The sequence below is a fragment of the Pongo abelii genome, chromosome 20 (assembly GCF_028885655.2).
Source record: "Pongo abelii isolate AG06213 chromosome 20, NHGRI_mPonAbe1-v2.0_pri, whole genome shotgun sequence".
Taxonomy (NCBI): Eukaryota; Metazoa; Chordata; class Mammalia; order Primates; family Hominidae; genus Pongo; species Pongo abelii.
This window is the reverse complement of record NC_072005.2, coordinates 2,894,875-2,904,228: the sequence shown is the minus strand read 5'-3', so window position 1 is coordinate 2,904,228 and position 9,354 is coordinate 2,894,875. Positions and strand designations below refer to the sequence as shown.

Below are 9,354 nucleotides of genomic sequence, written 5' to 3'. Positions count from 1 at the left end.
ACCATCTCATTTAAGTGTAGTACCTAGTGCGGTGGCTCCTGCCCGTAATCCCAGCACTTTGGAAGGCTGAAGAGAGAGGCTTGAGTCCAGGAGTTCAAGACCAGCCTGGGCAACATAGTGAGACGCCCCCTGTCATCTCTGCAAAAAATTAAAAAATTAGCAGGGCGTGGTAGTGCACACCTGTAGTCCCAGCTACTGGAGAAGCTGAGGCGGAAGGATCGCTTGAACCCAGGAGTTCGAGGCTGCAGTGAGCCATGATTGCCCCACTGTACTCCAGCCTGGGCAACATAGCGAGACCCTATCTCTCCAAAAAATTAAACTCTAAAGATAGCGCACCACCCCTGACCTTTTGCAGAGACTCCTGAGGCCCCCAGAGGGCGAGGGCCCGGCATGACCTGGGAAGCGGTGTTCGCTGTGAGATTCCCTTTCTGGCAGGGTTCCCTGCCAGCGCTTGGCAAGGCTGCGTCCTCCTGACCCTTCAATCTCAGCCCAATGTCACTTGCTCAGAAAAGCCATTTCCGACTCCAGACCGGCCCCCGCTCCCCGCAAGCCCCCTCTCCCCCCACGGTGGGTAACACGGTGTGAATTTCTTCACTGGTTTTTCTTCTCCCGCCCCTCCGGGAGGGGGTGGGGACCCTGTTTTAAGGCACTGGGCGCCTCCCCACCTGGCCTCAGTTTCCCCAACGGCCCAGGGCCTGAAAGAAGGGGGCGGGTGCCCGGGGGCCGGGGGGGCGCGGGCGCGGGGAGGGGCGGCGCGCGCGGGGGTGGGCGCGGGGCGGGCCGCGGGCGCGTGGGGGCGGCGGCGCCACCTTAAGGCGGCTCAGCCCGCGGCTCCCGGCCGAGCCCCGCCGGAGGGAGGCGGCTCCGCGCGGGGCCCGCCGCCCGCGCCGCCGCCGCCGCCGAAACCCGGCCGCAGCGCGCCCGACCTTCTGCGCCGGCTGCTGCGGCCACCCTCACCGCGCTCCCGCCCCAGCCGCTGCCCCCGCCTGCCCCGCGCGCCCCGCGCACCCCGCGCGCCCCAGCCCGGGGAGGGGCTCCCACGACCCCGGGCGCGCGCGCTTGGGGGCGCGCCAGGGACTCCAGGGTCCCTTGCCCCGCGCCGCCTCTCCCTCCTCCCTCTTTCTTCGGGCAGCCTTCCCACCACCCCACTTCAGCCTCCCCCACTCTTGCCGCCTCCATATCATCAAGCTCTGGTGGCGCTTGGGGGGCTTTTCGGATCGGCAGGATGTACCCCCAGGGAAGGCACCCGGTGAGTGGGGACTGCGGGGAGGGGGCCCCCAGTGTCCGGGAACTCAGACCCTGACGTTTCCCCCAAACCCCCCCAGACCCCGCTCCAGTCCGGCCAACCCTTCAAGTTCTCGATCTTGGAGATCTGCGACCGCATCAAAGAAGAATTCCAGTTTCTCCAGGCTCAGTACCACAGGTGAGGGGGGGCCCCAGGGGCCGCGGGAGTTCACCTGGGCGCCGGGGCAGGGCGAGGCCCCCGAGGTGTAGGGCGGGGAGGAGGGGCTCCCTGTCGGGGGGTGGTGCGCGAGAAAGGCCTCCAGGTGGAAGCGCAGGTGCGGAGGGGTCTGGGGACAGTCAGAGCTGGGGCATTTGGAGCCCAGGAAGGGGCGGGGAGGGACTGGGACAGGAGGTGGGGGGAGGTCTGTAAGGAAGTCGGGAGGAGGAGATCCAGCCCTTCACTTTGGAAGCCGGCCCACATGGGGCGGGTGGGAGCCCCTTGCCCTCTCCTTTTCAGCCTCAAGCTCGAATGTGAGAAGCTGGCCAGCGAGAAGACGGAAATGCAGCGACATTATGTCATGGTGAGCGCACTTATGATGCCAGGGTGAGGGGAGAGGCAGGCAGGGCTTTGAGTCACGATGGACTCTGGGGTGGGTCCCTGCCCCACTCCGAGCCTCTTCTTCCCTGTCTGTACATTGGGCGGGTTGGGATTTCAGGCTCTCTAGGGGGGTCCTCCCAGCTCTGGGAACAGGGAGACAGGGAGGACCCCTCGCCTAATGGGAGTCTCTGTCGGGCCAGGGCCTCTGGACACTTCCTACCTGCCCTGCCTCTCTGGGGAGAATAGAGGGGGCCCTTCCAGGCAGAGCCCCCGTTTCCTCCTCTGGGCTTCTCCTCTGGGACCCCGTGGAGCTGGGGGGGCTCTGCTTTCTGCTGTGATCCCCTGAACCTGGGGACTCTTGGAAGACCCTGGCATCACCTGTCTGGAGGAGGGCACCCATCTCCACCCTAGACATTCTTAGTTGGTCTTTCCTTTGCAGTATTATGAGATGTCTTACGGGCTCAACATTGAAATGCATAAGCAGGTAACTGGGTTGGGGTTAAGCGTGTTCAGGAGGGAGGGTGGGGGTCTGGAAGCCCTGAGAAGGACCCAGTGTGGGCAGCCGGGGCCAGAGCAGACCTAGGGAACACGGGTCTCATCCTGAAATCTCCGCCGAGGTCACAGAGGGCCCATCTGGGACCAGGAAGACAGATTTCAGCCTCATGGAAGGAAAACGAGTCCCACCTTCTGAAGACAGTATCTAGCAGTTGGAGCATCCAGCAGAGAGGCAGGCTGTGGGCAGGGGCCACCAGGCATCCCCATCAAGGAGGGCACGTCGCAGAGGCAGGGCAGCCAGGCCAGGGAGGCTGTGGAAGTGACTTCTGTCCTAGGAGGGAGCTGGATGGCCACTCTTAGAGGTCCCTTTCAACCCAGAGAGTCTGAAGTTTTGAGATGGACCCCAGGTTCTGCTGCTGCTTTGAAGCTTCTGAGATTGGTCTCAGAGTGATTGGCTAGAAGGTTCCGAGATTGTTCTCCAGGCCCTGAATTTGATGCCATGGTTCAGACTGTGACCCCACTACTCCAAAATAGACCTCAAAACTCTGTGGCTGTCTTCAGGGCTTTGAGATTGAATTGATGCCAGTGTCATAAGGCTCTGAGCCTCTTCTGGAGCTTCTCAGTGTGATCCAAGGTTCTGAGACAGACCTCAGGGTTCTGAAATAGACCTCAGGGTTCTGAGATGGACCTCAAGGTTCAGAGATAGACCTCAGGGTTCTGAGATTGACCTCAGTGTTCTGAGATAGACCTCAAGGTTCTGAGGTAGACCTCAGGGTTCTGAGATAGACCTCAAATTTCTGAAATTGACCTCAGGGTTCTGAGATAGACCTCAAGGTTCTGAGATAGACCTCAAGGTTCTGAGGTAGACCTCAGGGTTCTGAGATAGACCTCAAATTTCTGAAATTGACCTCAGGGTTCTGAGATAGACCTCAAGGTTCTGAGATAGACCTCAGGGTTCTGAGATTGTCCTGTCTGTGTACTGAGATGTGTTAAAAGGTTCTGAGGCTGTTCCTGAACTTGTGATCTCAAGGTTCAGAGATAGACCTCAGGATTCAGAGACAGACCTCAGGGTTCTGAGATTGACTTCAGGGTTCTGAGATTGACCTCAAGGTTCTGAGGTAGACCTCAGGGTTCTGAGATAGACCTCAAATTTCTGAAATTGACCTCAGGGTTCTGAGATAGACCTCAAGGTCCTGAGATAGACCTCAGGGTTCTGAGATAGACCTCAGGGTCCTGAGATAGGCCTCAGGGTTCTGAGATAGACCTCAGGGTTCTGAGATAGACCTCAAGGGTCAGAGATAGACCTCAAGGGTCAGAGATAGACCTCAGGTTCTGAGATTGACTTCAGGGTTCTGAGATTGACCTCAAGGTTCAGAGGTAGACCTCAGGGTTCTGAGATTGACTTCAAGGTTGTGAGACTCACCTCAAGGTTCTGAGACTGACCTCAGGGTTCTGAGATTATCGTATCTATGTGCTGAGATGGGTTAAAAGGTTCTGAGTCTATTCCTGAGCTTCTGATCTCAAGGTTCTGAGATAGACCCAAAGATTTTTTTTTTTTTTTTTTTAATTTAGAGACAGAGTTTCACTTTTGTCGCCCAGGCTGGAGTGCAATGACCCTATCTTGGCTCACTGCAACCTCCACCTCCTGAGTTCAAGCGCTTCTCCTGCCTCAGCCTCCCGAGGAGCTGGGATTACAGGCGCCTGCTACCATGCCTGGCTAATTTTTTGTATTTTTAGTAGAGACGGGGTTTCTCCATGTTGGCCAGGCTGGTCTTGAACTCCTGACCTCAGGTGATCCACCTGCCTCGGCCTCCCAAAGTGCTGGGATTACAGGAGTGAGCCACCTTGCCCGGCCAATAGACCCAAAGATTCTAAAATTGACTTTATTGGTCCATGCTTAATCCTGAGATCCTGAGACTGGCCAGTGGTTTCTAAAGGGATGAGAAGGGTCCCAAGCTTCTGAGCTTCATGGGCTCCTAGATTCTATCAGAATATTAGAATCAATGAGCAGAACCTTGTATTGGGACTTCCCGGTGGCTGGAAAGGAGAAGGGGGTGGGCTGGGAGTGTGGGGTGCCTGGAGTTGCCCACCCTGGCATGCTTTCCTGCATGTGTGAGCGTTCTGTTGGTTCTGATGTGGGCGGGAGGGGGCTTGTCTGCTGAAGCATGGCGCGGTCCCATGGGTCCACGCAATAGACCCCGCTTATGGGGTGCGGGACACCCTAGGATCCCAGTCCCACCCTCCTGGTGGGAAGAGGAGACACAGACTTCGCCAGACACACAGCACACCTGTAACTCAGGCAGAGGCAAAGCCCGCGGCCATTGTATGCCCGCCCCCTTCCCCACCCACACGCCTTCTCCTCTGCTCAGCCTCTTTGGGGCACCTGGGCCCAGACCCTCTCCAGATGAAATCCTTCCATTGAGTGTGGCGTGCTGAGATCTCCACCTGAAGGCATCCCCAGCTGGTAGATCAGTCCTGGGAAGCGGAGGAGACCAAGAGAGGGGCCTCACCTGGGACAGACGTGGGCCCAGCCGGGGCTGGAATCTGGGACTCCTGGCGGAGGCCCCTTTCCTTTGTTTCAGCTGAGCCCAGCACCTCTGAGCGTCTGCCTCCTGCAAATCCCTGGCGGGTGTGCGTCTGGCGGGTGGTGTATCTGTGACTCGTAGGACCTCAGCCCTGGTCTTCCCAGCTCCAGGCCACCCTGGGCCTCGCTCAGCTGAGCACGCAGCCTGGCGGGGCTCTGAATCCCACCTCGGCCCATGCCATGCTGGCCTGAGTTCCTTCTGTGCACCTGCGGGCGCCACCTCCCCAACCCTTCAGCTTTGCAAGCACCTGGTCCGCCTGGGAGTCCAGAGCTGGGTTGCAAATCTCTACCCCGCTCCAAGCTTCCTCTCCTTGCTTCCTGCCAGGCGGAGATTGTGAAGCGTCTGAGCGGTATCTGCGCTCAGATTATCCCTTTCCTGACCCAGGAGGTGAGTGTGCCTGGGGGTGGGGGGAGGAGGGGAAGGGAGCCGGAAGAAGACGGGAGGGGGTAGGTCTGGGCGAGGACGCCCCAGGCACTGATTCTGCTGCGTAGCCTGCAGCACGGATAGAGACCGTTTTTCCACTGCAGCAGTCCTGCAGCCCTGAGGCCAGGCATCCCGATGGGACAGGGGCTGCAGGGATGGAGGGAGGTGTTGGCTGAGGGTGAGGACTGGGGGCTTTTTTCCCCTTTGATCGGAAGCAAGGCATAGAGCTGACCCCCTCAAGCCCTGCAAGTTGGCTGCCTGGGTCTGAATCCTGGCTGTGTGGCCTCAGGCAGGACACTTGTCTCTCTGTTTTTTCAGTAGCGTAGGTGTGAAGTTGAGATGAGCTCATACACCCAGGGTGCTGATGATGGGTGCGCTTACTCAGCACCCGATGAAAGTTAACCCTGCCGTCTTGCTAGAAGAAATCAGTGAGGGACAAACACTGGGTGATCCACTCCTAGGAGGTGCCAGGGTCGTCAGGTTCACTGAGACAGAAAGCAGAATGGGGGGTGCCAGGGGTTGGGGAGGGGACAGGGAGTGAGTGTTTCATGGGGACAGAAATTCAGTTTGGGAAGATGGGAAAATTCTGGAGATGGTGCTGGGGATGGCTGCACAACCGTGTGTGTGCTTTATGCTGCTGAGCTGTGCACTTACAAATGGTTAAAATGGCCTATAATTCGGCCAGGTGCGGTGGCTCATGCCTGTAATCCCAGCATTTTGGGAGGCCGAGGCAGGTGGATCACCAGAGGTCAGGAGTTCGAGACCAGCCTGTCCAACATGGTGAAACCCTGTCTCTGCTAAAACTTAAAAAAAAAAAAGAATTAACCGGGCGTGGTGGTGTGTGCCTGTAATCCCAGCTACTCGGGAGGCTGAGGCAGGAGAATTGCTTGAACTCAGGAGGCGGAGGTTGCAGTGAGCAGAGATTGTGCCACTGCACTCCAGCCTGGGTGACAGAGTTAGACTCTGTCTCAAAAAAAAAAAAAAAAAAAAAAAAAAGTACCTTTGCACTGTTTCTTTCTTTCTTTCTTTCTTTCTTTCTTTTTTTTGTGAGATGGATTCTTGCTCTCTTGCCCAGGCTGGAGTGCAGTGGCATGATCTTGGCCCACTGCAACCTCCACCTCCTGGGTTCAAGCAATTCTCATGCCTCAGCCTCCTGAGTAGCTGGGATTACAGGCGTGCACCACCATGCCCAGCTAATTTTTGTATTTTTAGTAGAGACGGGTCTCCCTATGTTGCCCGGGCTGGTCTCGAACCCCCGGACTCAAGCAATCCGCCCGTGTCAGCCTCCGAGTGTTGGGTTTACAGTGTGAGCCACTGTACCCAGCCTGCACTGTCCCTGTTTCTGTGTGGTACGTTCTCTCTTCAGAGAGACATGAAAGATAGTTCTACTTCAGAGTGGATAAACTGGGAGGACCTTAATGCCTTGAGGACCAAACCCAGAAGGGAGATGCTCAGTTTGGTTCACATTCCACTGAGTTTGAGATTTCTGGAAGCTTGGGGTGGGGAGAGGTCCTGTGTAGACACAGAACATAAAGAGTATCTGCAGCGGAAGGTGGGGACAAGGTGGTCCAGAGAAAGGCAAGAGCTACAAGTTTAGGTAGGCCGAGCGCAGTGGCTCACGCCTGTAATCCCAGCACTTTGGGAGGCCAAGGTGTGCGGATCATGAGGTCAGGAGTTTGAGACCAACCTGGCCAGTATGGTGAAACCTCATTTCTACTAAAAATACAAAAATTAGCTGGGCTAGTCCCAGCTACTCGGGAGGCTGAGGCAGGAGAATGGCTTGAACCCGGGAGGTGGAAGTTGCAGTGAGCCGAGATCGTGCCATTGCACTCCAGCTTGGGCAACAGAGCGAGATTCTGTCTCAAAAAAAAGAAGTTTAGGTAAAATGATTGTTGAAAGGAATGAGTAAAGGCACACATTTCCAGGAATTAGCAAACTGCAGCTCGAGGGCCAGCTCCAGCCCTCCACTTGTTTTTGCAAATAGTTTTATTGACACAGCCACGCCCACTCATGTACATATCATTTCCAGCAGCTTTCCCACTGCAGTGACAGAGTTTGGTAGTTGCAACAGAGACCTCTGGCCTGCAGAGGGAAAATATTTTCACTCTCTGGCCCTTTCTAGAAAGTCTTCCAACCCATCCTACACACACCCACACACAGGTGCACCGCCATGGGAGCTCTGTATCCGCATCCTGATACCTCCTTGGTGGAGATAGCCCAGATGTCTGTCTTCAGGAGCGTGTATACACAAGCAGCCTCAGAGTGCATACAGTGGAATATACTACTGTTCCGCTATCCTACACGGCAGTCACCAGCCCCGTGTGATCATTTACACTTATGTTAACTATTAATAATATTTAAATCTATTATTTTTTTCCTTAAAATTTTTTTTTTTTTTTTTTTTTTTTTTTTGAGACAGAGTCTTGCTCTGTCGCCCAGGCTGGAGTGCAATGGCACGATCTCGGCTCACTGCAATCTCTGCCTCCCAGGTTCAAGCAATTCTTCCGCCTCAGCCTCCCGAGTAGTTGGGATTACAGGCGCCCATCATCATGCCGGCTAATTTTTGTATTTTTGTAGAGAGAGGGTTTCACCATGTTGGCCAGGCTGGTCTCGAACTCCTGACCTCAGGTGATCCATCTGGCTTGGACTCCCAAAGTGCTGGGATTACAGGTGTGAGCCACTGCACCTGGCCTAAAAAAAATTTTTTTTTACAAAAATTAGCTGGTCTTGGTGGCACGTGCCTGTAATCCCAGCTACTCGGGAGGCTGAGGCAGGAGAATTGCTTGAACCTGGGAGGCAGAGGTTAGAGTGAGCTGAGATCACGCCACTGCATTCCAGCTTGGGCGACAGAGCGAGACTCCGGCTTACATAAGTACATATATATATAATGTAACAGAGAGGGAATTCTCACCATGTTGCCCAGGCTGGTCTCAAACTCTTGGACTCACGTAATCTTCCCACTCCGGCATCCTAAAGTACTGGGATTACAGGCATGAGCCACCGCACCCGACCTGAAATCTATTAAATTAATTTTATATTTAAATTTATATTTAGGCCATGCACTGTGGCTCACACCTGTAATACCAGCACTTTGGGAGGCTGAGGGGGGCAAATCACTTGAGATCAGGAGTTCAAGACCAGCCTGGTCAACATGGTGAAACCCCATCTCTACTAAAAGTATGAAAATTAGTTGGGCGTGGTGGTGCGTGCCTGTAATCTGAGCTACTTGGGAGGCTGAGGCAGGAGAATTGTTTGAACCTGGGAGGTGGAGGTTGCAGTGAGCCAAGAGCATGCCATTGTACTCCAGCCTGGGCAACAGAGTGAGACTACGTCTCAAAAAAGTAAAAATGAAAATAAGCCTATTAAATTTATTTTATATTTAAATTTATATTCACTTAAATTTAATAAAATTAAGCATTCTGTTCATCAGTTGCACCAGCCACATGTCAAATGCCTGATGGCCACACACATGGCCAGTGGCTTCTGTGTGGAACAGCAAAAATACAACATTTTATTTATTTCTTTTTTTTTGAGACAGAGTCTTGCTCTGTTGCCCAGGCTGGAGTGCATGGCACGATCTTGGCTCACTGCAACCTCTAACTCCCAGGTTCAAGTGTTTCTCCTGCCCCAGCCTCCCGAGTAGCTGGGATTACAGGTGCGTGCCACCATGCCTGACTAATTTTTGTACTTTTAGTAGAGATGGGGTTTCACCATCTTGGTCAGGTTGGTCTCGAACTCCTGATCTTGTGATCCACCTGCCTCAGCCTCCCAAAGTGCTGGGATTACAGGTGTGAGTCATCATGCCCGGCGGCCCCCCCCCCTTTTTTTTTTTTTTTTTTTTTGAGACTGAGTCTCACTCAGTCGCCCAGGCTGTAGTACAGTGGCGCAATCTTGGCTCACTGCAACCTCTGCCTCTTGGGTTCAAGTGATTCTCTGTGTCAGCCTCACGAGTAGCTGGTATTATAGGCACCCGCCGCCACGTCTGGCTAATTTTTTTTGTATTTTTGGTAGAGATAGGGTTTCACCATG

The 9,354-nt window shown here is 54.8% G+C and overlaps 1 protein-coding gene across 4 annotated transcripts in view; it reads left to right on the top strand.

Moving 5' to 3' along the window:
• Positions 1–837: 837 nt before the first annotated feature.
• Positions 838–9,354, top strand: part of TLE2 (TLE family member 2, transcriptional corepressor) — a 32,293-nt gene continuing 23,776 nt past the window's right edge. For 2 of the 4 annotated variants that reach the window (XM_024236899.3, XM_024236898.3), the window contains exons 1-5: positions 838–1,249; positions 1,326–1,423; positions 1,742–1,805; positions 2,262–2,306; positions 5,227–5,289. In XM_024236899.3, the coding sequence (XP_024092667.2) occupies positions 1,226–1,249; positions 1,326–1,423; positions 1,742–1,805; positions 2,262–2,306; positions 5,227–5,289 (294 nt within the window). In that variant the 5' untranslated portion in view covers positions 838–1,225. The remainder of the gene's footprint in view (positions 1,250–1,325; positions 1,424–1,741; positions 1,806–2,261; positions 2,307–5,226; positions 5,290–9,354) is intronic. The other 2 variants (XM_054539306.2, XM_054539307.2) reach the window with 2 other exon arrangements.